Raw genomic sequence first — 17,015 nt, 5'->3', positions numbered from 1 at the left:
CGGGGACAGGGATGGCATCTGGGGCTGTGATGGTGCGAGGGGGTGGGAATGGCTTGAGGGGACCAGGGATGGCCTGGGGAGACAGGGATGGCATGAGGGGACAGGGACGGTGTCAGGGCACTCATCTCTCAATCCACCCACCCTGCGGGCTCTGGCGCTAAAAGCCACACCACCACCACCACCACCACCACGTTTTCATTTTAAATTGGGGTTTTATTGTCAGTACAGTGGGGTTCAAGTGTCCCCTGTACACTCAGCTGCAGAGCCAGCAGCCATGCAGCACCGCAGGCTGCCATACCACGTCTCGCTGCCCCACGGAAAGGACGAGGCTGTGGCCATGTGCCCATGAGCCCATGAGTCGGGGCATGCACTGCTGGCTCTCCAGGAGGCTGGGCTCTTTTGCACCCCCAAAAGACCACTCGGGTCTGCTCTAAACATCCATACAAATACAACACAATTCCACAGTTAGATTACAAATAGCGCAGCGTGTCCTCTCCAGCTCCCACTGCTGCTGAGATCACTTCCAGCCCGCATACAGGAGACTGCTGGAGTGGCGCATTGCAGCTGCCCTGCCACGGCTCAGTGCAACCACAATACAAATACATGGTGTTGGCTTATCAACACAATACATGGTGTTGGCTTATCAAAGTGAGATGCGTCTGCAGGAAGCAGCACCCAAAACACCATGTAAATGCACTCATTCCAGGCCCTGCATCAACCTTGCCAAGGCACAAATCTCCGCGAGGTCCAATAAGCTGTGCTCAGGATTTATTTTTGTGGCTGTGTCTTGTCATCGATCTTACCCTGACCGACTCTAGAACTGTCAAATCCATCATTAGCCCTGTAGCCAACTCCCAGGCCTTGCTTGCCTACATCCAGCAAATCTGATGTTGTCTTCCACCATCCATCTCCCAATAGCCAGGGAACCAACATTAGGCTGTAGGCTTTAACCCTAGAGAGCATATAGGCTCTGATTCATGCCTCTAAGTCCTTATCCAGTTTCTAGAGTGCTTCTGAGCTTTTCTAGTTCAGCAAGGGGAAAGCAGAGCTGAGACTTCCACACTGCATTTCAAAGCTGCTGCCTGTCAGCAGCACATCTGTGTAAATGCACTGTCTTCGCACGCACACACACAAGTTCACCTTCAAACACGGAAGTAGTAAAATAAAAATCATCACTGAAAACTGCTGACAAACAGGAAAAAACACCCTGAAATCGGTAACGAGGGTAACGAGTTCCTTCTGGAGTGACCATTTCCTACAGCGACTTCAGCACAGTACAAGCACATAGTACAGACATATTCCAAAAAGGTGTGGTTTTCTCATAGAGATCATAGATGTCCTGCAGAGTCCTGGTTTTCCTTCAACAATGATCAAGTTTTACATCAAGTTGACTGCAGATGCTGTCAAATCAAGGCTTATTCTTTAGATACTGCACTCTGCACTGTAAAAAAGAGCTAGTGATGGAGGGGACTTGGCAGGGGGTGGGAGGAAAGGGGCCTAGTTTATGATGACCTCCCAAAGGACTCCAGAAGCCAAGAGCAGGCCCTTCAACAGATTCTCCCATGTTGGGCTTCCAAAAACTGAGATTCCCAAAAGTCACCTTCAAGGAGCTTTAGTACTGCAGTCTATTGAGTGAGTCGATGTAATGAAAAGTGGCTCCCAATGCCCAGCTCGTTTCAACATTGTCAATTTTCCGGGCAAGCTGCGAAAAAAAAAAACAAACAAAAAAGTTAAAACACAATTCTTGGGAGAAAGAGAAGCATGCAATGTGAATACAGTGCTGAAGCTTATCACAACCAGTTATCACCATCGTGGGGACAGTGTCCCTCCACCTCCAATCACAGAGCATGTGTTGTAGCAAGAAGGCAAATCAAGGACCGAGCTACTGGCATGACGACTACTGCCTTGGCACCCTCCTGCTACGCTCCCCAGCAATCCATTTTGTGCATCACCTTAAAGACTTGGCTCTTTGGGAAGCCCAGCTCTTGCAGGAGGAGGGTGATGTACGTGAGGTCCATGCAAAGAAAAGGGCTCCTTCCAGGGCTGATTTCCATGGTCTTACATACTAAGGAGAAAGAAAACAGTGTCTGAATGCGCACCGTGGGATCAGGCCTAGCATCAACCCAGCTTTGAAAAACGTCAAATGAATCCATAAAACACCTCTCGTCAGTTGAGTTGCGCAGTGATGGAACCTGTTTACAATGGGGTTGAAATGACATGCACACGTTAGCAGAAGCACAAAAGCTTTGGCACACTGGAAGAAAGATCAAGGCATTCTGTCCCTCCCCTAAGACAGCTGAGTTTCTTGTATCTCTCCGGGAAAGGATGAAAAGGGCCTCCAACTTTTCTTCTACTTCAAGCCTTTAAAAATCTGAGCAACCTCAGGTGTGTTGTTTCTCGAGCATAAGCAGTCAACAGATGTTGGCAAAACCAAAGAAAAAAAAAGACAGAAGAAAAGACAAAAGAAAAGAAAAAGAAAAGACAAAACCAAAATAAACCCCCCTTCCTTTCTCAGGATGAATTACACAAATGGTAGTCCAGAAATCAGAACTGCAACAATCTTTCAGTCATTCATAAAGTTTACCAAAAAACTCCATGTCAGTTTGATCAAAGCCTGAGTTTGTTGTATTAAGAAAAGAATGTTTACATTTGTGAATCTGTGTAGGCAGTTTTCTCTGCAGCTGATGAAGCGAAAAGCTATGAACCAGTTTTCCCCCTTCTCCGATTAACAATCAAGCATATGAACAAATCTTGAGACAAAAAGAAAAATTAAACCAGATTAGAACAGGTTATGCTAACAGGATGAGAACCCCCACATCTATTTTGAAAGCATGATTTCAGGACAACTGTTAACTGGCAAGTTTATTAGTAATTTTTGAGAGAGTTTTGAAATATAAGTATTATAAGATGTGTCTTATGTGGGCTGCAAAAGCAAGAATTAATATAAAAATAGTTGAGATTTTCAGGAATAAGCAGAAATGTTGGTGAGATGCTATGGAGAGAGGTGCTCAAGAGAGGTGCTCAGTATTTACTTAAAAAAATGAGGCTTCTTAGCATGTCACACATTTGCCATCTGGGTATGAATTTACACACAATTACTAGTGTGTGTTTGATTGCATTTTACTCACTGTATTTAGCTGCAATTTCAAAGTCACCAACAGTTAAGCTTCCTCCTTTTTCTTTATCTAAAAGAAAAAAAAAATGCAGTCTTTTATGGTTTTTGTATAAAGGCAATTGTAGATTCAAGTCATAAAAGTTGTTTGGAAATCAAAGCTTGTTTGATTGTTCAAAAGCAAGTTTGATTGTTCAAAAGCTTGTTTGATCGTTCAAAGTTTGTCAACAACAAAACTCTCACTTGCTTTAAAGGTAAAAGAACCTTCAAAAGATTATTAATATACATTGAAAAGCCTCATTTTGTGAAGAACTTTTAGCCTCGTTTCCTAAAGAAACATAGTTTACAGACTCTCTCACCTTGTCCCCATGTCTGTGCTGCCCTGCCCAGTGATGCCTGAACACAGTTAACACCTTCGACCAGATCTGACAGGGCTGTGATGCTCTGCGACATATTAAATCTGAAAGTATTTGTAAAACAAAGTAGCTGAGGAGGGGGTTATGTTTATCCAAACTAGCTTGAGATCTCATCATCTGCTTTCTACCGCTGAACACAACAGCCTTCTGTACACTAGCACACCACTGGAAAAGAGATGGTATGCATTCTGAATACACGTGGAATTACCTGAAAATCTTCATTCCATCTAAAAAGGTCAGTGAAGCAAAACACACAGCCCAAGATCACTTTACTGCTTTACTGCCCAAGAAATTTGTTTATCACTATAAGGGCTTATTTTCTATTTTGGACTGTAGAGTTAATCACACAACAACAACTTCTGAAGTGCAGACAGTTTATTTAAAAACCATTACCAGACGTTGCAGGTCCTATTTCACAGCCCCAGTCCCTTTCTCTATAGAAATTAAATAGCATTCAATATCCAGTCGAGACCAATGCTGCACAGCAGTGTAACAAAAGACTAAGTTCCATGACAGCTTAGCAAAGCACCATGATGTGTGTAAGTGTTACCATTTCTTCCACAACTTGTCATTTAAAATGAGATGAAAAGAGGAGCAAACGTACCTATGAGACCAACCTCTGCTGCACGGTCATAGTAGTAGGAGAAAGTGTAAAAATCCAAGTCCTTCACTTCCTCAGCTTTATGCACTTTTTTGTAGAGCATCTTTGCCACTTTGTTAGAACAAGACTCATACAGAGGCTCACCTAAAAGAAGGCAAAGAAACCCAGCATATTATAGGCAGAGAGTTAAATATACATACAATTTATTTAGGATCTGCCAGGAAACAGGCTCCCTTTTGCACAACAGCACTTCGTAAGCTCTCCACAGAGAACTGAAATCTGCATCTTCTTCCAGTGACAACAGTTAACCATCCTCAGGTTGGGACTAAGTATGGGATAGATCAAAGATGGACAACATCATGTGAAGCAGAAGGATTTTGAAAGACCTGTTCAGGGATTGCTCAACTCCATCTGCATTACTACTAGCAGCTTTACTGACTGGACGGACACACCATGGCACAAGAGGAAAGAGCTGCAGAATCTAACAGCACGTCAAGAGGAGCCAGACAGAACAGTAAACAGAGTCTGTTTACTGTTTAGTATCTTTGCAAGAGGCTGAGAGTATATAATTTACTCTGCTAATAGCATGCTGGCCTAGATAGGAAGAGTGATAAATCACTATACCTGCCTTCTGTCCTTTAATTTTGTACACTATCTCAGCATGTTGCCATTCAGATTTGAAGCCAGGTGGTAAACAAGGGCTGATCAATTCCTCCCCTTCTCCTACTGCAGAAGTAAAGCAAAGTCACATTAGGGAAAAACATAAGGAGTAAATTTCAGATCCCCTCACCCCCAGCCCTGCTCCATACTGTCCCACAGCCTCAAGCAAGGCACCTTCAAGCCCCAGTCATGGCTCAGATGTCCCATGCCCCCCCCAGGGCTGGCAAGAATCCAGGTCTCCTGGGATCTAGCAGTGTCACCTCCTGCATTCGTCTCAAATGCACCCAGCCACAATGACAGGAGTCCACATACCACTCAGGAACCTTGAGCCCAGTGGGAAGGGGACAGACAACTCCTCCCCTCACAACAGGGCTACGTACCCTATGCTCAGAGCCAAGACTTGAGGACTGCCCATAACTTACAGGGTTTTCCCTCAACTCCTCCTAAAATGGCGAGCCTTGCTGACATCAGCCCGAGTCCCAGGTAACTGCAAAGGGATAAAAGCCTCTGTGAACAACAAACATCCTTCCTCTGATACTCCAGAGGACATGGCTGGGACATGCCAGTCTCCTCTACATGGTCCCAGCAAAATGGCTCAAGCCAGCAGCTAACGCACATAAAGGGAACAGTGTGACAACTCACTCTCATATTACCCTTACCCAGAAGGATAATCTATCTTTGAAAAAGCACAGGCAATAGCTGTCAACGGTAATCTGGCTCTTGAAGAACTGGGAATGCTGAAGGCATTCCCCTAACATTTCTCCTACCCTCCTCAAAGGGAGCACAGCCTCTAGCATACAGAATTGACTCTTTTTGAGCCCAAACACACCCCACAGCAAACAGGTGGGAAGAAGCTGCTTCCCTCTGCCCAAAACACTGGGAGCAGGGGAAGACAGTGAGGAGGAAGGAATGGCGGAGACAAAGCACTATGAACTGACCACAACCCCCATTCTCCATCCTCCTGCGCTGCTCAGCAGTGAGGAGGTAGGAGAGTTGGGAGTGAAGCTGAGCCTGGGAAGGAGGGAGAGGTGGGGGGAAGGTGCGTTTGATTTTGTTCTTATTTCTCATTATCCTACTGCTTAACTGACAATAAATTAAATTAACTTCTCTAAGTCAAGTCTGTTTTGCCTACGATGGTAACTGGTACGTGACCTCCTTGTCCTTATCTTGACCCACGAGCTTTTTGTTGTATTTTCTTCCCTCTGTCCTGTTGATGGAAGGGGAGTGATAGAGCAGCTTGGTGGCAGCTGGTGGAAAGCCAAGGTTAATCCACCACAATGACATGGCTCAGGTTTCTCCGCTGCTTGCCAGTACTCATTTGCAAGGACCCCACTTCAGTGTGAACCCCACTGGCTTCACAGAAAGCTTCTATCTATACAGTGTGCTCTCTTTCCCACAACTAACCTGTACGAATACAGCTTGTAGGTGTTGTTAAACATCTGAAATGAAGTTGTATGGCCAGCTGGTGATGTCTGGAGAGTTGCCTGGAGGGAGAAAAAGATGTCACTGCAAGGTTTCTGCCAGCAGCAGCAAACATCAACAACACAATCTTCCAAAACATTAGGAAAAATGTGAAACAATCCTAGCATGGTTCAGACAGAAATGATGAATTTGCAAGTATTTAGATTTGACCCTAATACATAAGACAACCACAAAACCTGGAGCTAAAATAGTGTCTTCACGACAGAGTCTAAACTGGTTACATTTCTATTTGTATCCACACCAAATTGGTGTATAAAAGAATTATTTTAATTAAAAAGGAATACTTATTCCAGCTGTTAACTGCTTTTGTCAAGAGGCTACAGCAACTGCCTCTTCACATGATCCCTACCAGGGAAAACTGTGTGCAAAATAATATGAAAGCCAGGCACGCATTAACTTCCTACTCAAGTGAATTCAGCTGTGAACTTCCGCAAGCCAGAGGAAAAGCACATCACTGTGCTTGCCAAGGAACAGAGTGAGGACCAGCCTGTGATCTGAAGAAATGAAAGGGTAATTATCTAAAGCACTTTGCAGCCTCTTCCCCAAGTGCACCAGCACGGCTAGCACGTTTGTGGGGAGCAAAGCTCAGGCCACAACACTATTCATGCTGCTCATATCTTAACACCATCTCTAAGTCCAGAATTTCCACATCCCGGACTCTTCATATCCCCTGTCATTCTGCTGTAAGAGTACAATGTCTTGATTAGCCCAGGCTGGGACACTAGATACAGCATCCCAACCCTCTGCTTTTGTGCAGCTTTATTGTGAACAGTATCTCTGCTCAGGCCAGAGCCTTACAACTCCACATCCACAGGGCTTCCAGCTCACAGAACACCTATAAAAATGCCACAACAGGAAGGTGAAATGACAAACAGCAGCATGTACTTTTTACTGCATAATAACAGTCACTCCTTAGAAAGCATTCATTTGCAACTGAGTGAACTCAGGAAAACCAGAAAAAAGGATTGAGAAGGCATCTTGCTGTGTTCTTAAAACCCAATATAAGCCAAATGCTGGACCTGAATTAATTAACAGCATTGCCTTTGAGTTCTTCATTATAAGCAGCACAAACTGAGAGCCAAGGATTTAAGATGCTCAGGCGAACACTGCATTTTCCCCAAGATAAAACAGCCCTGGCAGATTTACCACATGCACCACTGACCCATGGAGTTGGAGTAAGAGGACTGACAAAGAGTTGTGAATGCCTCCAAGACTGACTATAACAAGGCAGATGTGATCAAGTGACCTGGGTTTTTCTGTCAGAAGCGTGGCTTCATGTCACACTGACAAACTCTTGGTCTGTTTCCAAGGGAAACAAATCTGAGCAGCTACTGATTGCTGCACCAGCATTTCCCAACAGTGTGCATGTTCACATTACCTCAGTGAGTGGAAGGAAGGTTATCTGTGTTGATCCACCACCCAAATCCAGCATCCCTACACTTCTCTTCTGTGGATCATCTAGGCTCCCTGAAATGTGCAACAGAACAGAGAACGCCATGGTGGGCACTGTAAGAAACTGGCTAGAACAAAACCAGAAGTACAGTGGTAAAGAAAGAGGACAATCTAACTCCATATGTCAGCTTCCAGCCAGCACTAAATTATACTGTCATCTACTGGGCACTTATTCTGGCTTTATCAGGGTGACCTGAAAAGCCTCAAGTGACAGAGTTTCTCTTATTTTTCTGGTGGCTGTTCATGCCCTAATTACAGCAGCTTTGGTTATTGGATTCCTAAACATTTTCCAGTGGGTGCAAGGACCCTTTTGCAAACTCTGCTCTGGTAACCACTTTGTAACACAGAGGAATGCGGTTTTCTTGGCCACCTTTCCCTGATCCCTTAGTGATATTTTGCAGATTCCTATGGCCAAGGGGATGACACACTGAAAAGAGCCGGCCTAAGAGACTCAGCTCTCTTGGAATTCTTCCTGCTGCCAGCCCAGACCTCTCTTCTCATTTCAATCCAGTCCTTCTCAGTTAGATCCTTCAAATACGCTTCCTGACAAGACTAGTTTGTGCTAAGTACCTTGGTATGCCTCATGACAGCTGATGTTTGAAGATCTCTGACTTTACTGATATTTCCTGTGAGCATAAAAAGCTTTAGAGCACTTGTCATATTGCTCCACACATTGTGTGTGCTGAACAGAGCGCTCGGATGGCAGACTGCTTCACTTATTGTCAGAGAGGGCTTCAGCTTAGTTTTTTCTTTACCCTTCAGCTACCCTTTTCTAACTCAGCAGTGTAAACACTTGTGGTATTTCTATGTTACAAATCTGTAAGGAAGTAGCATAGCACTTTCTTTCACTCTGTGCAGCTGCCAAGCATATCTAGAATATCCACATTAAAAATTTAGCCAGAGCTAGTGGCAGACTCTAAAAAGTAATAAAATGCTCTGGTACCCTACAGGGAATTGAAAAAAAGGCTACATTAAACATCTAGGAAAAGGGATTAAACTCCTCACTCTGTCAAGTAAATGGCCAAAATCCTAATGATTTAAATAGGCCAGGCCAAAACCAACTGCTGACTTATTCCCAGATTCTTCTTTCTCCCACTCCACCCCAATGAATGAGCAAATCCCATGCAGGGGCAGAAAACAGCATGAATTTCACAGCGTCAGTCATATCTTTATGCACATGCTCATGTACACATACCTGTTAAAAAATTTATTGTGATCCAGGCTGAAATACCTAATAAGAAAAAGATTCAGAAGACGGACTGTTAGATTATACCACTTCATTTTATCCAACAACAGTAACAAATAACATGAGCCATACTATAAGGTCTTCTTGCTTTAGGATCTGTTTGGCTGGAGGCATTTTTAAGTTTTCTCACACAGTTTAACTGCACTGCCTGAACAAAATTATCAGCAAACCAGAGCTTCTCACCCAACAATAGACAGAGATACCAAAGACCACCTGCCACAAGCTCCCTTGTCCTCCCTTCACAAATGGAGGACTTCTAATACAAAGTCTCCAAAAGATGTCTAGCTGAGAGCTAAGCAAGAAGGGTGAATAGGACTGGCCTGCTGAGCTCCCCTCACCCACCTTGCCCCAAAGCCAGTGTTTCCACAACTGTCAATGGCTGTCAAAAACCAAGATTAGACGCCTTGAACAAAGAGAACGACAACCTATATCAGATCTTATGCGGTATTTGGAAGAGAAGCCTCGTATACGAAATGCCTGGAGAACTCTGTATTTCACAGGTCAAAAACTTAGGCAAGAAGTCACAAAGGCTTCAGCCCTTAGCTAAAAGACAATGACTGACACTCACATTGTTCATTCTCTAGGAAAACATCCACTGGTAGGCTTTTGTTTGATGTCAAGCACTTGACTTTCTTATTGAATACTAAGAATGTTCATCTTTTCAGTGTTCTAGTTTTTCCTATTTTCCTCTAAGCATTTTTGTGAGCTGCATGTTTCTGTCCTCTTCTTGTTTTATAAACCTTTTCTCCATAAATTAGATTAAGTAGTGGGCCTTATGTTAACAAATTCAAATATTTATCCATGTGGTTAAAACTCAAGGCACGCTAGGGAACATGGTCCAGTTCAACCCTTGGCTGAACCAAGGCTGTCACTGCTATTAATGATTTTAAAACAAAACAAAAAGAAGAATTACAATGTCTTTCTTCCATTAAGCAGTAAAAAAGAAACTCATAAACAGCTCCAAACAGCTCCAGCTATTTTAAAGTTTGGTTTCTAAGCAGATTTAAAACACATTTAAACACTCAGTTACTTAGAATTTAGACATGTTTCTTCAAATTATTTTAAATCAAGACTGATTCTGGGTTCTGTCCTCAGCATTTTTTGATGAGCATCAACTTACTTCAGCATGTATTTTCTTCTCTATATAACATTTTTTTCAGATTGAATTCACAATCACACTCATTAGATCAGTTATAATTAACATTATGACCAAATAACTTCCAGAAAGCTCTGATGAGCATTGTCAAGAGCAGGGTGTGCAAAACCAGTTGTTGAAGACCATAACAAGCAGATATTCAGAAACCTTTCCAGAAGTGCTGACTGCACAGTGCCTTCCTGGTGATCCCACAGACCCTGCCCAGCACTCAGAGCTTTGAAAATCAGGACAGAGTTCAGGGCTTCAAATTGGAAAACGTAGCACAAAATCTCTTCAGCAGGCACTGCCTGAGGCAGTGTAAAAACTGTGTCAAAGCCGGTGCTTGTGGGTTCCCACTACAGCAAGTGGGGACTTGTCACAGTGCAGCAGGAATCTCCAGGACTGTAGAAAGGGTCTCTACAAGTTAGCCTACCTTCATCGGTTCCGTTCATTATCGACACGCAGTTGTCCCTCACGAAGAACGGGGAGGCCTGAAAAATCTCCTTCACCTGTAGTTCAAATAAAAGCTACCCTCAGAGAAATCTTTTTTCAGCTGGAAAGCAAATTTTTTTAAAACTCCAGTTTTACACAACTGCTCCTCTTCTTGGGCCAGATCCTGACTGCTACTCACCACTTTGTTTGAAGTTCAAGAGCCCAACAAGCATCACCCTGCGCTCTGCTATAAAAGGTCAGCAATTTACACGCTGGCTCTGCAGTTTGGTGCAGAGACAGGGATGGATGTGTGGGTTTTAAAGCATGAAGACTGCTCAGAAATGCCATTAACAAGGGACAGACATGGGTAGGGAAGAGAACACAGTTTACTTTGCTGCAACTGGCGACCCACAGGGTATTATATATGCACAGGAGAGGCAAGAGATGGACACCCTGGCTTTCAGGAATGCCCCAGGGAATGGCATTTCTAAAAGGAGCATGTTGGCTGTTAGAGGTCCTCTACACTACATCCTACAGGAGGTAGCAAAGCCCTAGGTTTCCAGAGTCCTCTAAAGTAACAACTGCAGCAGCTCCAGCTGAAATTCAATGTGGAAAAGAAAAGGCAGCAGAGAACAATACAGACATTTGTTTCAATCACACCACATTTCTTCCTTCCAATTATTGCTTAGAAAAAGAGTACACTTAGTGCACATCTAATAAACTTTTCCCGCAGCCGTAAGGTCTAGAACATAATATTTTGTTTATTTTTATAATATTTTAAAATATTAAACATGTTTTACATGCCTATAAATACAATTTACATTACTTCCAATCAATATAAAGGAGCAACGTTGCAGCAGCAGGCTGATAACATGACCAATCAAATAGCAGAGAGCTTTTCCCAAAATAGCAGCATCCTGGTCAAAACCACCAACAAAAACCCCCAGTAAGAACAAGCCTGTGGTGACTGTTAGGAGTATCTCATTACACTTGGTATGTTATATGTCATCTCCAGGCTTATTCGGAGCTGTCACCATTCCTCTGTGCTTGTACTCACGCAATTTCTCCCCCCAACCCCATTTGAGGTCAGGTGGCTCTGCACTCCTTTCAGGATTAAATGACAGGAATGGTACATGAAGATAAAGGAGTATGTACCTTACATAGAAGGGACCAAATTTTGCTGTAAAATTTCTGGAAAGCAAACTGAAAGACAAGAAATAGTACCTTATCCAGCAGCTTCTGAGCTTTCTCTCCTGGCAGCAACCGTAGGCCAGCTGTGGCTTTCAGGACCAGAGGAGTAAACTTCCACAACTCCATAGGAACTTCCTTCTTTGCCACCTCCAGGAGCTCTTTTATTCCCTGGCCACTCTGTGAGCAGAGAAAGAACAAAAAAAGACATCTTAGAAACTCTTTAGATTGGCCTTTCTTGGAAGGGCAAAAAGGTGATCAAAGGTATGATTTACTGTAAATGTGGAACAGAGACAAGTGAATATTACAAGGGGTCAGAAGGTGGAGGACTCACTGTCTCCTACAGAGTGAGACCTGGTGGATATAATGGGGATTATCCAGCAACAGGTCAAAAACAAACATGAAGAGTCACTTTGAAAAAGTGACATAGAACTCTCTGCCACAATGCTTTGCTACAAAAGGTTCAAAAGGCAATATGACAAATCCTTCGGAAAAAAAAGGCCTTTGGAGCCAGTAAAACACTATGAGCTGGGTGTAAGTCTGGCTCAGGAAGTCTCTAAATCCCTGCAAGCCAGAAGGTAAGGGAGACGGGAGAGAAGTCACTTTGTACTTGGCCTGGTTTTTACACTATTTTCCTGAGAATCCAATTCTGGTCACTTTTGGAGAAGGCTCTGCTCCATCCAACACAGCTCTTTTGTCATTTTCTTAAGCGCATTGAAATTCTTAAGGCAGAGGTAGGAAAAACATCCACTGTGCTTAATTAACAACATCACCAAGCGGAACTAGAGGCGTTCTGTTCCCTGCTTGTCTGCATGTTGACCAACTTTTACTGTGGGCTTGTACCATTTGGAGACACTTCCCTGAACTGAGACAGTTTAGCATACTGTATCACAGCAAGATGGGATTTGCAGTGCATAGCAAGAACAGGATGTTTTGGGGCATGTACTTTTACAGTAACAGAAACAAAATTACCTTTTCGACATCATCGGCATATGCGGATAGACCTGGCTTCAGTGCTTTAAACGTCTCATGGGTTAATTTGGGAGTCTCTGTTCAAAAGCAGTATTCCAAAATGAATAATGGTACAAATAATTTTGCATACACAAAAAGAAAACCATGTTACAAATTACATCATTATGTGCTAATGGAAGTCAACTGAAGCCTCTGTCTAATGAACTATCAACAGCCACCTGACTTTTAAATACAGCCCTTGCTATGGAATTAGCTCCAGAGAAAACCATTTTAAAAAGTCATGACTGTTTTTCAGGTGCTGATGTCCACCATGCACTTATTTTTCATGCACATCTCTTTGAGCCCTTACACCTGCCATGTGCAGCTTTCCAAACTGCACCGGTAACAAAGACCTCATGTTTCAGCGTGCTCTGTTCTGGCTAAACTGGACTTGAGCAAAACTCAGTGGAAGCTTTACCACCATTTTCAGTGGCAGCAGAGGGAGGCAGACCTAAGTATTTTGGAAACCTGCAGTACAGACAATTTTATGAACCTGCATGCAAGACAACATGAGCTTGACAACATCCTCCTCCTGTACCCAACTACACTGCATAAAGTTTCCTGCAATATATTCTGAAATTGTGTTTAAAGAGAAGCAGGCAAGGAAGAAGCAAAGATTCGGGAATACACTGAAAGAAGAAAATCCATGGACTGTTAACACCTTTGGTGGCTAAGCCTTACACTAGCCCATTCTGCAAACCTAAGGAGCTCCCCACAGGCCAATCACACCATACACCACACTGCTAATCCTTAAAAGCATCTTCAGATCACCTACCAACAGCATCCACATGGGTTCTTTCATCTTTAAGAGTTTCACAAATAGGAGCTGACAACACCTAAACAAACGAAGCTTACAACTCCAGAGGAAAACTGGAGCTTTTTTGTACACTTCCCTCTCGCTTCTTCGCAATACTTTCTGTCCAGATGGAATACACAGCAAAAATTTTAATCAAACAGTTAATTTTTGCAATTTAAATCCAACACTGAAGCCAAGGATGCACTAAACCAGACAATGCAGAGAGAAGCAGCTCACTGCCAGGAACTGGAGACAGCCAACAACCTCATGGTGAAAATCTGGGGGAATACGGCAGTTTGAATTTATAACCCTCTCTTCCACCAAGCAGTGTGATGAAAAACTTCTCTTCTTCAAGGCACTGTTCTAAAGGTACAGCTGCTATTTAGTTCACATTCTGACATTACAGCATTTTCTCCTTGTTGAATGTTTTCATAATTTCATCTAAGTCCACATGCCTGAGTCATAATATACTTCCTGATGGCTCCCTAGAAAGAGCTGAAGCATGTTTGTTCAAGTAATCCCTAGAAAAGTATCATCAATAATCTGTTCCATATGTTATGGAAGAATTAATCTATCGTACAATGAGCAGGCCATACCTTTTGGCTGCTGTGTAAATTTAAAAATATGGATGCGAGTTCCTGTGCTTCCTGCGTCAAACATAATTCCATAAAAGACCGAGAGATCTGTGGTGAGTGCCTGATGGTTCAGTTTGTCTCCCCTGCTTTCAGCAACTCCTTCTGTTGCTCCCATGACTGGTTTGGAATCCAAGTGCCATTTTATGTATGCAACATAAATAGCTACACATGCCAAAATCCCAAAAGCGAAGAACCGCTTTGATATCTTCATGGCTTCCATTTATCAGATGTTTTGTTTCTTCCCTTTATCAAATGTTTTATTTCTTGTCCTTCACACAGAACAGGTGGTTCCCACATCACTCCTATATCCAACAGAAAAGATATGTTTTATTTTCTAAACCTGCTGAAAGGATCTAAGAGTATGATGGTTATTTGATAAGGGACTTACAGGAGTAAACTTGACTTGAGCATTAGTTAAATACTTAACTGTTAGTTGGTTTAGATCTGTGATAAGAAAGTTGGGCATGATAGTCAAAGTAAGCAGTAAGTCACTGCAACAAACAGCCTGGTAAAACAACTTACACACAGGGAGTGACAGACTACTGCTGGCAAGTAAAAGGATTTATGCCTGCAGCTCCTTCAGCACCTGGAGTAAGACTGATATCAGCTACTGTTTCAGTGCTCAAATCTATCTCAACTAACCCAGGGAAACTTGCAGTTAAATGCTTACATTTATTCCAGTAGGACAATGTAGAATCCTGCATTCAAAAATCTGGGATTCACCTGTGAATCACTTGTAAAACTGAACCTAGCAGCAAAGTCCCTCTCTCCATGTCGCTTGTCCTAACCATCAAATGCCTCCATGGCTGCTGGATGCCTACAAGGCAAACTACTTTCCCAATGGTTCAGAAGGAACATATCCATCCTCCTTTAGCATGTCATTGAGATCTACAGCTAATTTTAGGACATGAAGCTCCATAAATCTTCTTTTCCCCATTGCTACTGAGGCCTAAGAAGGAACAGAGTAAGGAGAGTTCAGAGAAGCTAAACACAGTAACTGAGGTGGGAAGGGACTTCAAGAGGTCTCTCATCCAACCTCCTGCTCAAAGCATGGGCAGCTATGGGGACCCACCATGTTGCTCAGGGCTATATCCAACTGCATCTTGAAAACCTCCAAGAATGGAGATTCCTCAACCTCTCTGGGCAATGCTAATCATTTGCAGTTATCTTTGTTGGTTCCTAGATGGTGAAAGAAGTCCCAGAAGACTGGACAAGGACAACTTAAAATCAGCGTTTAAAAGGCAAGACGGAAGATTCAGGGAATTGGAGTGGTCCCCCCCAGCTCCAATACCAGGAAAGAAACCACACCAAAGCACAACGCAATAAATCTACAAGCACTCACATGACATCATCCAGTGATTAAAAAACAGTCAGTAGTGACTTACGGGGACCACATTACATTTTATCTTTCTTTTTTTGATAGTTTAATGAAGAAGAGAAAGCAAACCAATTGATTGAGCTGACTTAAACAAGGTTTTGACACATATGTAATCTGTTGATGATATGGATTCAGGAGGTGTACAGAAGGCGTGAGGGGGAAGAATTTAAATTCAAGGTGATTACGGTGTATTGCCAAAAATGGGTAAGAAAAATATTTATAAAAATGGAGGAAAGCAAAACCACAGGCACAAATACACATGAAGAATAGATCAGCGTTGGGGAAAAGGAAGTGTAGGCTGTCATGAAACAGAAATCAGGCAGATGGCATTGCAAAAAAATGAAAAATCTTTCTGGCTTCTATCAGCAGTCACAGACATGTAGGTAGCCATTACTGCACATATAGGAGGCGATTACTCCAATCTTCCTGCTGCCAGAAAGGCGTGAACTGCAGCTACACGACAGCTAAAAACACGTCACGGGAGGAAAGCAGCAGGAACCGGATGACCCTTTGAGGAGACAGAAATCGCCACCGCGGGAAAGGGGAGGCTGGAAGGATGAGGGGGACGGAGGAGCAGCAGTCTGCCGGCATAAACCCCTACCCCCATTTTCCTGAAGAGAATTGGGATTAACTCTTCCCCGCCTTTGTCAGGGGACGGTGAGATTCGCTGCAAGGGAAAAGCCTTCCGCCTGCGCGGCCCAGGACCCCGCGGGAGCCGGGTGTCGGGCAGGTTCCCGCCGCGGCACAGACCCGCAGGCAGCCCGGGCCTGCGCGGCCCCGGCACGGCCTCCCAGCGCGGGCGGCCCGGCCCGGCCCGGCCCGGCCCGGCCCAACCCGCGGGGCGCCCGCCCGCTGCCGCGCCCCCTCACACACGGATTCCCATGCCCACGCCCCCCGCGCCCGCCGCCCCCCGCTGCGCAGCGCAGCTCCCGGCCGGCCCCGCCGCCCGCACTCACGCCGCCGCCGGCCCCGCCATGGCGACGCCGCTGCCCCGCCCCGCGGGCGGCCGCCGCTCCCACTGCGCAGGTGCGGTGCGGGCCGGTGTGGGTGGGCTGCGCTGCTTCTGTGTCCCGCTCCCTGAAGGACGCGGGGTTGCGCCCGGTGTCCGGGACAGGTGTTGGCCGCGGGGGCTCCTCCGTGAGGAGAAGCCGGGGCTGCCCCGCGCCGGACACGGCCGGTTCCGCAGCAGCCCTCCCCCTCCCCCCGCCCGCACGGCCCAGCGGAGCCCCTCAGTGGTGGCGCCCCGGGGTAAATGTGCTTAAAAAAGGCAAAACGCCACAAAAACACAGAGGTGTGAGGAAAAGGTACGAGAGAAACAGTCCTCGAGGTGAGAGAAAGAGGGGGGAGGAGGTGCCGGGCGGAGGCTGCCCGGCAGAAGGCAGCTGTGGGGCAGACCAGGAACTCGGCAAGTCGAGGGAGAGGCCCTGTAGCCCTGGGGTAAGGTCACCAGAGATGGCTGGCAGGACTGGTA

The 17,015-nt window shown here is 44.7% G+C and overlaps 1 protein-coding gene across 3 annotated transcripts; it reads right to left on the bottom strand.

Moving 5' to 3' along the window:
• Positions 1 to 204: 204 nt before the first annotated feature.
• Positions 205 to 16,656, bottom strand: ENTPD6 (ectonucleoside triphosphate diphosphohydrolase 6). 3 transcript variants are annotated; one of them, XM_072857165.1, is made up of 14 exons: positions 16,501 to 16,655; positions 14,128 to 14,468; positions 12,697 to 12,773; positions 11,761 to 11,904; positions 10,538 to 10,613; positions 8,919 to 8,954; positions 7,650 to 7,738; positions 6,194 to 6,273; positions 5,212 to 5,276; positions 4,754 to 4,855; positions 4,133 to 4,273; positions 3,129 to 3,185; positions 1,953 to 2,065; positions 205 to 1,702 (listed from the first exon to the last, which is right to left on the bottom strand). In XM_072857165.1, the coding sequence occupies exons 2-14, from the start codon at positions 14,384 to 14,386 to the stop codon at positions 1,613 to 1,615; spliced, it is 1,329 nt and encodes a 442-aa protein (XP_072713266.1). In that variant the 5' UTR covers positions 14,387 to 14,468; positions 16,501 to 16,655; the 3' UTR covers positions 205 to 1,612. The 3 variants fall into 3 exon arrangements, with proteins under 3 accessions (XP_072713266.1, XP_072713268.1, XP_072713267.1); XM_072857166.1 differs by lacking the exon at positions 205 to 1,702 and adding an exon at positions 3,472 to 3,572 and having other exon boundaries at positions 16,501 to 16,656; XM_072857167.1 differs by lacking the exon at positions 14,128 to 14,468 and having other exon boundaries at positions 16,501 to 16,643.
• Between the last annotated feature and the right edge of the window lie 359 nt (positions 16,657 to 17,015).

This window comes from Ciconia boyciana, chromosome 3, assembly GCF_034638445.1.
Source record: "Ciconia boyciana chromosome 3, ASM3463844v1, whole genome shotgun sequence".
Lineage (NCBI taxonomy): Eukaryota > Metazoa > Chordata > Aves > Ciconiiformes > Ciconiidae > Ciconia > Ciconia boyciana.
The sequence above is the reverse complement of the archived record's forward strand: the minus strand, read 5'-3'. Positions and strand labels throughout refer to the sequence as shown.

Coding starts and splice junctions, on each gene's coding strand:
- ENTPD6 (XM_072857165.1), bottom strand. CDS start 14,386: ATGGAAGCCATGAAGATATCAAAGCGGTTCTTCGCTTTTGGGATTTTG. Junction 7,739..8,918: donor CACAATAAATTTTTTAACAG/GTATGTGTACAT, acceptor TGCACATTTCAG/GGAGCCTAGATGATCCACAG. Junction 5,277..6,193: donor TACAAGCTGTATTCGTACAG/GTTAGTTGTGGG, acceptor ATCCCTTTGCAG/TTACCTGGGACTCGGGCTGA.